Genomic DNA, 12917 nt, shown 5'->3' on the forward strand with positions numbered 1-12917 from the left:
TCCTAGATCCCTTTCACATGAAGTCTCCTTAAGCCAGGTGCCTCCCATCCTATATCTGTGCATTTTATTTTTCCACCCTAAGTGTAGTACCTTACATTTCTCTGTGTTGAATTTCATTTTGTTGGCTTTGGCCCAGATTTCTAGTCTATTCAGGTCATTTTGAATGTTGATCCTGTCCTCTGGAGTATTAGCTATTCCTCCTAATTTGGTGTCATCTGCAAATTTGATGAGTATGCCCCCCAACTCTGTCATCCAAGTAATTGATAAAGATGTTGAATAGCATTGGGCCCAGGACAGGTGACTTTTCTCCAGGATGAAAAGGAGCCATTAGTTGAGCACTCAACCAATTACAAATCCATGTAACAGTTACTTTGTCTACCCCACATTTTACTAGCTTGTTTGCAAGAATGTCATGGGGAATCTTGTCAAAGGCCTTACTGAAATCAAGATATACTATATCCACAGCATTCCCTTCATCTACCAAGCTGGTAATTTTATCAAAGAAAGAGATTAGATTTGTCTGGCATGACTTCTTTCTCTGAAACCCATATTGACTTTTTGTGATTATGGAATTGCCTTCTAGATGTTCACAGACTCTCTTTTTGATGATCTCCAGAATCATTCCTGGTATTGATGTCAGACTTAACTGGACAATAATTGTTGGGATCCTCTTTTTTCCCCTTTTTGAAGATGAGGACAATGTTTGCCCTCCTCCAGTCTGCTGGGACTTCTCCTGTTCTCCAGGAGTTCTCAAAAATTATTGCCAATGGCTCCGATATTACATTTGCCATTTCTTTTAATACCCTTGGATGTAGTTCATCTGGTCCTGGATACTTAAAATCATTTAGATTAACAAGATATTCTTGTACTCTCTCTTTACTTTGTGCTGAAATTCCCCTATTCTCTCCTTTGCTCCATTATCCACAGATTGAGCACCCTTTGTTTTTTCTGAGAACACTGAACCAAAGAAGGTGTTGAGTAATTCTGCCTTTTCTCTGTCCCGTTAGGATTTTTAAAGAACATTTGAGAAAGACAACCAATGGGGGGAAAAGGGGGGGGGGGAGAGAAAGGAGTGAATGGACATAATGGAAGGAAGGTCACATGATTCCTACCTAGGGAAGTGGCGTGAAAGGATACAGCCTGTGACAGTGGACTGCTCTGCTGCAACATCCAGAGAATTGTGTTGGTGGCGGAGACTATTTTTATCCCACCTTTCTGCCAAAATCTGGACTCTTAGAGGGCTTACAATTTATACGGCTATAAAAACAGATTAAATCCAGTCCAGTTATATAACATCTTTGTGGTAGGTAAGAATGGACAGTAAGAGAGGTAAGATGGAGGTTAAGGCAGGGGATGACTCACGATTTGGTTTTTTTATAGGACTGAAAAGGAAAAAGACAGGATTGGAGAAGCTAATCAGGTCAAAGAAATTACTAAGAGTGAAAGCGGTAAAGTTACATTGTTTCAGAGACTTTGGGTTACTATAACAACACAATAATACATTAAATGGCAAAACACACTGTTTTAATACTGTGTTAATAAAAATCTTATAAAAACATTTCAATACATTTAAGCTATAGGCATGCATATAGCACATTAAAAACAGCAGTGTAAGCACGTCAGATTGATCACAGAACAATGCAGATGCCCTTCTCAAGTTTCATAACCAGCATTAAGTACACATTTAGAACTCAGGTTGTTGTTCCAAATTAGGAATATATACAGCCATCTGTTTTCAACAGCAAGTTTGCCCTGCTAAACACTGGAAAAAGGGAATGTGAAAGAAGGGCTAAATGGTTAGAGTTAAATTTTCTGATTATAAAATCCATGGATGAAAGAATACTGTAACCAAAATGTTTAAATTTTGAATAACACAATTTAACCAGCTGTCAGCATAAGATTTCCAGATAGAAAAAAATTAGCTGTTAAAATTGTTTAAAAGCTAAAAATATAAATAAACTCAGTTGTTCCTTGAGAGAGTGCAATGAAGCAACTCACAGTAACTCAGTACAGGCATAACACATGATGAAAGCTTCCCTTTTTATGAAGATCAGAGAAGCAGGCACTAACTGAGGAAATACTCAAAGTCCTGATATTTCAGCCTGCACGTCTCTTTTTACTGCTGTGCCATAATCAATACCTTAAAGAGTATCCCATCTTCTTGGATAGGCAGAGTGAATTGTTACGTTGTCTTTCTGAATCCTTTTAAAATAGGATATATATTTTCAAATGCTTCATAAATTTCAGCTCTGACTTTTGCACCTAAAAGACAATACCAAAATATTTTAATTATACTGTATGCCTTGAAGAGAACATAGCTAGCTTGTTCTTTTCCTCAATATGTAATGTCTTATATCTGGAGCACAATGTTTACAGCTGAAGCTCCCTACTGCCAAGTGCAGTTAATTCATAGTTTTCTACACTCTAGTACAGGGAATTCACTAACTTCTGTCACCTGTTAAAGCTGGAGGTAAATTAATATTAAAAGGTATATCACTGTCAGGATCTATCTGTAACAACAATTAAAAATGGTGGGGGAAAAACTGAGCCAGCATATTTTGAGTATCTAAGGCCTGTTACAGACTGCCAAAATAAAGCTGCTTCGGGTCTCTTTGGAGATATGCTATTTAAATGATGCATGGGTCCTAAGAATCCGGAAGCTGCACCAAAGCTGCCCTCCAGTGCTTAGGAATGGAGTGTGGCTTTGGTGCGACCTCCGGACTCTTAGGACCCATGCATCATTTAAATAGCATATCTCCAAAGAGACCTGAAGCAGCTTTATTTTGGCAGTCTGTAACAGGCCTTAGGAAATCTTTTGGTATTACAGTGTAGTTCTTTAAGTACTGTACAATCAATACAATAATTTCATGCGACTTACCAGTTAAAACTACCTTCCCAGAAACAAATATAAGCAAGACGATTCTTGGTTTGATCATTCTGTAAATTAAGCCAGGAAACAACTCTGGTTCATAGCTGTAAGAAAAATAAGGTAAGATTTATAACTGAAACTAGTTCACGAGGTTGATCAAGATGTTCAGAAGTGGAAGCAAACTCTGCTTTTCTGTTATTAGGACTAATGCCTGTTGATACACCAAAAGATGTTTCAAACCAAATATACAAGATAGGAATTACAAACTATTACTCAAGCTGCTGAACCATATCTAACCATGATCTGTGTATACAGACACAGTAATATTTGGAAGTGTTGCATCACCTATCCTGGCCTAGGGAACACGAGATTCCATTTATATTATTAATCAGCTAACAACCATTACTTTATTAAAAGACCCTTCTCAGGTTTTCTTCTTCGTTGAAATACATAGATTTCACTTTAAAAAAAAAATTGACTCCTCCATTTTACTGACTGTTGCAGATCTCCTCTACAAAATCTTATAAACAGTTGACATATCCTTTGCATGTAGTGAGTTTAGGATATAAGGGAAGATCCAAAGATAGACTGTCAAGAAGATTAAGGTGGAACAACAAGAGAACACCCTCACTTACCTGCTAAATTGCTGGTGTGTAAGAACCAAACCCTCAAGTCGGATAGGGAATTTTACATCACAGCTACCCACCATATTCTGAATCTTAAAATCCAAGAACTTGGCAGGAAAGCCCAACTTCTGCACAACTCTAGCATACTTTCTGGCAGCCAGCCTGGACTGCTCCTCACTAGGAAAAAAAAGGGGGGATGGGGGGGGGGACACTGTAACATTATGAAGTTACATTCATGTAATGTATGTGCATACATGAGAACTAACTACACTTGTCAGCTACAAGATGTTAACTATATTGAATACTAATAAGATTAATGGATACAGATATTTTATATGCTAACATACCTTTTAGCCCCAGTGCACACCATCTTTCCAGAGCTGAATATGAGGGCTGTAGTACGTGGTTCTCTGATTCTCATAATTACAGCAGCAAAACGCTGAAATATGTAGAAGAAGCTTATCACAACAAAAATCCCTAGACATATTAACAAGTAATTTTTTTAATAACTCTCACCACCTGACAGCTAACCCAGTGACAGATGTGGAAAAGGTAGGAGCTATCTGATACATCTGGATGACACTAGACTATGGAGGATTAATATAAAATATTCTTGACAACCAAAATATCCACTTTAAGATTCAGAAGCTGCATTTTGCAGACTAGTTTTTCTACAGCTACAGATACAGGGCATATGTAAGAGACAAAAAAATCCAATTTAGTAGCTTTGTGAAGAGCTGCGAAAAGATGGTAAGCTTCAAAACAAAAAATATGCTTTCCCTCAAGAAAATAAAGGTCCAAAACACACCGCAGAAATAATCCAATTTGAGACTGCTTTAACTGCCCTGGCTCAATGCTAGGAAAATCTGGGAACTGTAGTTTTGTGAGACATTTATCTTTGTCAGAGAGTTCTGGTGCCACAAAAAAACTACAATTCCCAGGATGCCCTAGCACTGAGCCAGGGTAATTGAAGTGCTCTCAAACTGGATTATTTCTGCAATGTATTTTGGACCAAAGTTTCCTTTTATGTATAGACTTCTCACATCTGAAAATGCCAATATTATCTAGAGCAGAAGTGCCAACAACTTCAATTTGTAAACCTCATCCTAGTTTCCAGATGGGATGCAGAGGGAGGTTTGCCCTCAACTGAACATTAAAGGCAAAACATCTCCCCTATACAATTCAGACATTGGTTCACTCATGATGCTTGTTTTAAAGTGAACTAATAAGCATTGGAGATGGAATTTCCCCTCCAGTTAACATTCAGTATCTCATTAATTAATGGAGCATTTAAAAAGTTCAAGCTGGGCACTGTGCTAGCTTCTACACAGAAACACATAAACTATTTATTTTAAGTGATAAGGAAACTGAAGGAAAAATCCAACTTAGTGTGAGTTGGTTTCACACTAATGCTTAGAGAATGAAATGTCAGTCAGAACTTGCTTGTGCCACTGTATTTAACAGATCTACAACAGGTGTGGGAACCGTGGCCCTTCAGATGTTCTTTGATGCAGCCAAATAATCTGTATACAGCACAGACTGTTTGCACCAAGGAGTCCAATGAGGAAGAATTTTACTTTCTATACAGAAATCCATCTGCATTCACTGAAATCTCAGCAAGTGGCCCTTATGATTTTACAAGTGTCTGGTCTATATATTCATTCTCCTCTGTTTAGTTTTTAAAGAAAATAAGAGGCCAACTTGCCACAACAGTGAACAGCTGACCAATACTAATAGCTGGCCTGCCTTCAATTTCTATTTTCTTTATTACAAACAACAACAACGGAATACCTGCTTATATGTTTGCAGAGTAAATCTTGATCTTTGCAACACCACCCTTTTAGGGTACCTATCACAACTTCAAACCCCTTCTTTTTTATAATGCATATTTCACAAAGCACTCAATAGTCTCTTTAGTGACTGCAGTTAGTGATAAACTGAAGGAGTCTGATGGTGAAGTCACAGAAGCAATCGGAAGTAATAATTACTAGCTAGTAGAAAAGTCTATTGTCACATCTCCATTGTCGCATCTCTGAAGATGCCAGCCACAGATGCTGGCGAAACATCAGGAAGAAAATCTTCTAGAACATGGCCACATAGCCCGAAAAGCCCACAAAATTCCATTGTCACAGCTCCATTATCCCTTACCTTGGGGTTGTACTCAGCATTTCGAGCACGAAGGGCAATGGTTTTTAGGTCAAGTTTACAACCAAGATTTACTGTAGACACAATATTCCTAAAGAAAATTTAGAGAAATGTTAGGAAAGCTAGGATTCTTTCATATTCTGAAGTTATTACCCAGTATGCAACAGTTGCCTTTGAACCAGATAATAATAAATCAGGCTTGATAAATTTATAACAGTTAGAACCATAGAATCATAGAATCATAGAGTTGGAAGAGACCACTAGGGCCATCCAGTCCAACCCCCTGCCATGCAGGAAATCCAAATCAAAGCATCCCTGACAGATGGCCATCCAGCCTCTGTTTAAAGACCTCCAAGGAAGAAGACTCTATCACCTTCCGAGGAAGTGCATTCCACTGTCGAACAGCCCTTACTGTCAGGAAGTTCCTCCTAATGTTCAGGTGGAATCTCTTTTCCTGTAGCTTGCATCCATTGTTCCGGGTCCTGTTCTCTGGAGCAGCAGAAAACAAGCTTGCTCCCTCCTCAATATGACATCCTTTCAAATATTTAAACAGGGCTATCATATCACTTCTTAACCTTCTTTTCTCCAGGCTAAACATCCCCAGCTCCCTAAGTCGTTCCTCATAGGGTATGGTTTCCAGACCCTTCACCATTTTTGTCGCCCTCCTTTGGACACGCTCCAGTTTCTCAATGTCCTTTCTGAATTGTTATTTTGCCTCATGAGCTACTTCCTATTGTTCACATGCAGAACCTACAATTTTTTGATGGCTACAGTATTAAGAGAATAATAGCATCACCATGCTATTGGTGACACCAGGGGAGACAGAGATAACACCAAGGGGATTTCTGTATATTTTTAAAATGAAAGTAGGTTCATAAGATGTTTTCAATTAATGGCAACTTCCTATAGAACTAGAAAAAGTGTAGTTTGGATCAGTAAGCAAGCAAAGGGATCTTGTAGCACCTCTCAGACTAACTGAAAGAAAGAAGTTGGTAGAATAAGCTTTCACAGACATAAGTCTGCTTCATCAGATGCACAGAGTGCCTAGGAACAGAATTTTATAGCTATGAATGAGCTGGTAGTATGTGTGAGTTCACACAAATGTTTTGTATTTCTGTGGCTATTCACACATAACAACAGCTCATCTATAGCTATGAAGGCCTGTTCCTAGGCACTCCAAGCATCTTTTGAAGAAGACGTATATCTGCAAAAAGTATGCTACCAACTTATTTCTTTCAGTTAGCCTCATCATATATTCCCATCGTATTGCATAAGGGCATCAAGAGCACTCATGAGTTTTCCATCTATGCACCAGTTCAAAACACAGGGGATACACTGAGAGGCCCTCCTTGGACATTTCATTAACTGAGGATGTCCCTACCCTGATATATCTGTTGAAACCTAAACATTTTTGTGGATAGTGGATCTATAATTAAACTGTTATAGTCTACTTTAGCCTTTTTAATAGAGTATATTACTTTTGGTGCTCAGTCAGTTACTTGACCCATAGAAAGAGACAAATCTGCTGAGATATATCTGCAGTTTTCATACTACTCGGACTTACAACTAAAACAAACCTGAAACTTACACTTCAAAATAATTTTGAAAGATGGCAGACAGAAGAAAAGAATACACACTTACTGCAGCTGTGGCACAATTCCAGAACTTTCAGAAGCAGGTGTTGCAGGAGTTTTTGGGGTCATGGGAGTAATTGGAGAGGGGTAGAGAGATGTGCTTCCTGGTAAAGGAGCTGTGGTAAGTGTCTGTGAGTGAAAAAGTTGTGGCGTTTGACCAGAGGTCCCTTGTGTTGGTTGCGATGTGGACTGCTGTGCTGCTGCCTGTTGCTGCTGCCTCTGCTGTTCTTCCAGAATAGATAAGCTGTTTGTGGTTTGAACAGGTTGGGGTGTGAGCCCTGTGCCATAAGGCATCATGGGACTAAAAATAGGGATGCCAGGAGTCATTGCACTCTACAAGGAGAAATATACGATGAATCAAAGTTATATTTCTTACATCTACATTTCTGAATAGAATGAATAAGATTAAATATTTGTCCAGCTACTTTTAACAGTTGCTTTTACAGTCTAGAAAAAAAAGGGCTGCAATTCAATGCACACAGTTGGGAGTATACCACATTGGATTACTTAGTGGGACTTATTTTTGTGTAGAAAAGTAAACATTTTTATAGTAAGCATAGCTAGAATTGCACAAGATGAATCTATTGCCATGAACTGAGCCATTTTGTCACATTGTTTTACCCCTGACTTATACATCAGCACTGATTCATAAATATTTAAATACCAGAATGAAACTTTCAGCGCTAAAAACAAGATAAAGAAAGTTGGATTTATTTCTGATATGCTTTTCTTTACAATAGAACACTTTAATGTCAGTAGCCCCCAGAGAACTACCTGCTTCTTGAGTAGTCTTTCCCTTGTGTTCCTATGTGCCCTTCCTGAAGGGAGCTAATTCAGCTGCCATAGAATCATAGAGTTGGAAGAGACCACAATGGCCACCCAGTCCAACCCTCTGCCATGCAGGAATACACAATCAAAGGGCCGCTGAAAGATGGCCATCCAGCCTCTGTTTAAAAACTTCCAAAAAAGGAAACTCCGTCACATTTTGAGGCAGTGTGTCAAACAGCTTTTACTGTTAGGAAGTTTTTCCTAATGTTAAGGTGGAATCTCTTTTCCTGTATCTTAAATCCACTGCTCCATGTCCTGGTCTCTGAAGCCATAGAAAACAAGCTTGCTCCATTCTCAATAACATCGAGAAATTGCATTTTAGTGCCAATCCTATGTTCATCTACTCAGAAATAAGCTCCACTGTGTTCAGTGGAAATTACAACCAGAGGAAGGGATGCAGAAGTACCTGCATAATTCAAACATATTTATGTAGGAAGGTGTGGCACTATTACAACTAAAGCAGGCCAACTGTGGACTGGGGAGGTCAGAGGACTGAAGCTGTGCAGTAAAATAACCTGCATTCTATGTTGTGCTGAATTCTGGGCTTACAGGACCCTTTTGGCAAGGTTTACTTCTCATGACACATTAGCAAGCTATGCCCACACTTTTGAAGTTAATTCAAATATATGCAAACACAATCCCATTCATAATACGTGAACAGTTCAAGCTTGAAAGGAAACTGTCAATTGTGTTTAATTACTAATTAAGACAAGTATAATACAATACAATTTTTCCAAGCCTTTGAAAAAATAATGAAAGGGAAAAGGTCTGGAGATGAATAACCCATGCAAGCCTTTACTTGACTATGTAAATAATTGTCTTTGAAAGTTTTATTTCCCAATAAGCTACAAGTTCACACATTTTTACCTGAGGGGATGCTAAACCCTGGCCGTAAGATGGTATACTGTTATTTTGATCCATGGCAGCAATCACGTCTCCAGCTGGATGATGAATATGACCACAGGTCCACGTCCCAAAAGCAATTTCAGACCATCTGCCTTATGAGAATCTCCCGTCCTAAAGCTTCCTGGCAATGAGTTATGCAGTCAGCCTCGCTATTTCTGGTGCTCACAGGTTCCCAAAGCCTAAATGGGAAAATAGCTTATGATAAACATTCTTTGCAATAAAAGCTCAGAACAAAAAACACTCGCTTTGCCTAACCATCACATAAGTTACTTCTAATTAGTGAGATCTTGCTGTTCTTAGCTGCTTCTAGAAATATACACACAGGAATCAAGTTTATTAACCTAACTACTTTCAAACTAGGTCCATTACCAGAATAATTCACATGCCAGTCCTAGAGTTCTGCATTGACAAACCTGTCTCCCAACCTCACATGTAACTTTACATACCACACTTAAAAGGCTAGAGCATAGACAATATACATAGTGGGGAAAAACACTGATCAGTGGAGCTTCTCAAACAAAACTTCACTTCACAGGAGTAGAAATGTGCCTATATACATGTTACAAATATTTTGTTTCTTCTTTGAAACTGCAATGTTTTCAGTTGCACTCTGAAAATGTACTAAGTAACAACTCATTAGGTTACTATTTTTTTTCATCCTTTCTTCAAAAAGCTGAGAACAAGCCCAACTACTATGATATCTGAACTTTGCTCGGCAATTATCTGTAGTCCTACTATTTAGGAAGCTTTTCTGGCACTCAGGGCCCAAACAGACAGGCCAAAATAAAGCTGCTTCATGTCACTTTGGAGCTTTGCTGTTTAAATGACACACTTAAGAAACCAGAAGCTGCGCCGAAGCTGTTCTCCAGACCTTAAGACCGGATCGTGGTTTTGGCACAGTGGATGCAAGCATCATTTAAACAGCATACCTCCAAAGTGACCCAAAGCAACTTTACTTTGGCCTGTCTGTTTGGACCCTCAGTTAACTATCTTGAGTGGATTAATACACTTCAAGCAAAGGATAAACCAAAACTGTTTTTAAATTGGTTCAACTCTGTATTAAACAAGGATTAAGAAGAAGAAAGGATACATTTTTATTGCACTAAAATTATACTTCCAATAAAATATTAGAATTAATAACATTACAGAAGACAAAATAATTTTGTTCTTATAAAAGAAGTTACAAAGTATTTTAGGCACCGCAGGAAGTAGAATGTCAACCCTCCTCATCGTTAAAGACTGCAAGCCTTACCAGTCTTAAAGGAAAGCTTTCATCTAAGCTTTAGATCTTGTGCTCTAAATATGCTATTCAGCCGAGAGGTATAGGGAACCAAGGAGCTTCTAGATTAGGGGAAACTAGGCCTTCCAACAGGTCCCATTATCCTTGACCATTGCTAAACTAGCAATGATGGGAATGCAACTGAAAATAAGGCTGATGGGAGTTGTAATCCAATAGTACAAGTAGCTTGCCCTCATTTTAGATGGTGAGCTACTTGTTGTCCTTCCATTACACTCTACACTTTATGTAGAGATTACCTCATAGTTAATGTTATCTCTAAAGTGATACACAGAATGTTAACTCCTTAAAAAGTTCAAAATACACAAGACATACATTCTACTTCTGTATATAGCTTTATATTGTATCTCTGAGAAAACAATTTGTGTAAATCAGCTCTCTCTCTCTCTCTCTCTATATATATATATATACACACACACACACACATTAAATATTTGTTCTTCATTAACTAATAAATAACTTTTATTTTAAACAATACCATACATTTTTCTTCAACCATCACTGTAACTCTTTATTTTGAACTGATTATCTCTAACTCAGTACTGACTCTATAGATGGCCCATTAGCTTTCCAGAGTTACTCAGACCTCATTGGAAACTTACTTCTATGTGCCTTTTTTAGATACAAAAATGACTTTAATAATTGACATCTCCACATGTTCATTGTGTTTAAGCACTGTCCATTGCTCTCCCATTGACATTTCACAAAAAGACTTATCGATCTGTGATGCAAACTGGCAGTTTCCCAGGACCCTTCTTAGCAATTCCAATGGAGCTAAATGGTGACACTCTCAAAAACCATGAGTTTCTGAGAACTGTAGTCCTGTGAGACATTGAGCCTTCTCTGTGGGAGAGCTCTGTTGCCACAATCAACTAGCATGGAGCCAGGGCAGTTAAGGCGGTCTCAAACCGGATTGTTGCTGCAGTGTGTTTTGGACCACTGTTTGGTGAGGTTTTGATGTTACTGCATTTGCTATGGGACCAACATGGCGGGACAAACTAAAACAAATGACAGCCCTTGCCCATAGGGAAACTATACTTGCCTTATGTTTCCCTATGGGCAGATATTCTCCAATGACTTTCTACGGGCAAGTATAGTTTCCCTATGGGCAAGTATCCTCCAATGCTTCCCTATGGGCAAGTATCCTCCAATGCTTCCCTATGGACAAGTTTCCCCCATGTTTCCCTATGGCGAGTACTGTTTCCCACTCAGGACCTTCCCCCTGAGGGCGCCACGGAAGGAGGGCTGGCGAGGCGAGGCGAAGCTCCTTCCTCCGCCGTCCTTCTGGAAGCTCACCTGGGAGCCCCTCCTTGCTCGCCCTCCCTTCGCCCGTTGCTCAGAGCCCGGGGGAGCCGCTGAGGAGAAGGAGGCGGCCCAGAGGCTTCTCGTTGCTTCGCTCGAGTCAAATGGTGCCGCTTTGCCTCCTTAACCGCGCTCCTTCTCCGTCGTCGGCGCACATTTACCACGTCATCGCAGCCCGCCCGCTTGTCGCTGCCCTGGACTGTTACCTCCGGCGCCGTCGTCGGCGCACTTTCATTACGTCATTCCAGCCCCGCCCCCTTGGACTGTCGCCTCTGGCGCCAACTTTCTTAGAACAGGCGCAGAGGGCCTTGCGCGCTCTAGAGTCCCAGCTAGCTAGGTGCCCCACAGCGACACCTGCAGGCGGGAGGCTGAATCACGTCGAGGAGAGACAGGAAAGAGCATTTTAAATGCTTCAAAAGATCCTACAGAGTAAAGATATTCTTTAGTATTACTGGATACTAAAGTGTATTTCCCCCCATGGCCATGTATTGGCAGGAGAGCTGGACAGCCCGGGTGATCAGGCACGTCCTCCTTTTCCAGGACCTGTCCTACATTCCAACCTTCTTCCCAGGAGGAATTGCAGAGTGTCCTCTATTTGGAGCAGGATTAAGAAGCACGAATCTACATTTCCAGAAGTGTTTCTGGCTTTTATTTTGTAAGGTCCTCCATTTTTCTTGAATGTCCTCCATCTTGGGGTGCCTTCTCGTCTTTGCAGGTAGGACACCACACAGTGAAGGAAGCAGATAGGAAGAGAAGTAGTTCATTTGAGATGTGGTTAGGAGAAGAGTGCTGAGGTCAACATGGACAGCCAAGAAACCAAACAAATGGGTCCGTGAGCCAATCAAACCAGAAATCTCTCTGGAAGCCAAGATGATGCCGTCGTACTTTGGTCATATCATGAAGAAGCATGGAAAAAACAATAATGCTAGGAAAGATGGAGGGAAGCAGAAAGAGAGGAAGGCCGCATGCTAGATGGATGGACTCTATTAAGGAGGTCATGGGTATATAGAGGACCTAAAGAGAGCAGTGGAGGACATAGGGGCTTGAGGTGTCTCATCCACAGGGTTGCTATGAGTCGGGATCAACTTGAAGGTGCTTTGGTTCGTACCACCTTGCCTGATGAGGAAGCCAGTGAAGCTTCGAAAGCTTGCAGCATGGTATACTGTACATTTGGGTTGCCCAGTAAAGTATCACTCTTTGGTGGATTTTTGATTGGGTTTGCTAAATGGCCAACATGGCTACCCCTGGATGTAAGCAATGACAACAAACATTTCAAACATCAGGGACAGGAGTGTGTATGGGAAGAGGAA

General features: G+C 40.1%; 1 protein-coding gene across 3 annotated transcripts; it reads right to left on the reverse strand.

Annotated features, from left to right (window-relative positions):
- Positions 1 to 1504: 1504 nt before the first annotated feature.
- Positions 1505 to 11845, reverse strand: TBP (TATA-box binding protein). Of its 3 annotated transcripts, none has more exons than XM_089529967.1 (8): positions 11814 to 11845; positions 8970 to 9187; positions 7282 to 7607; positions 5644 to 5731; positions 3843 to 3934; positions 3505 to 3672; positions 2879 to 2973; positions 1505 to 2262 (listed from the first exon to the last, which is right to left on the reverse strand). In XM_089529967.1, exons 2-8 carry the CDS (start codon positions 9021 to 9023, stop codon positions 2183 to 2185), a joined length of 903 nt encoding a protein of 300 aa, XP_089386093.1. In that variant the 5' UTR covers positions 9024 to 9187; positions 11814 to 11845; the 3' UTR covers positions 1505 to 2182. The 3 variants fall into 3 exon arrangements, with proteins under 3 accessions (XP_089386093.1, XP_089386094.1, XP_089386095.1); XM_089529968.1 differs by lacking the exon at positions 11814 to 11845 and adding an exon at positions 11602 to 11786; XM_089529969.1 differs by lacking the exon at positions 11814 to 11845 and adding an exon at positions 10908 to 11007.
- Positions 11846 to 12917: the final 1072 nt, after the last annotated feature.

This window comes from Sceloporus occidentalis, unplaced genomic scaffold (assembly GCF_023333645.1).
Source record: "Sceloporus occidentalis isolate IW3139 unplaced genomic scaffold, rSceOcc1.0.p SCAF_6, whole genome shotgun sequence".
NCBI lineage: Eukaryota > Metazoa > Chordata > Lepidosauria > Squamata > Phrynosomatidae > Sceloporus > Sceloporus occidentalis.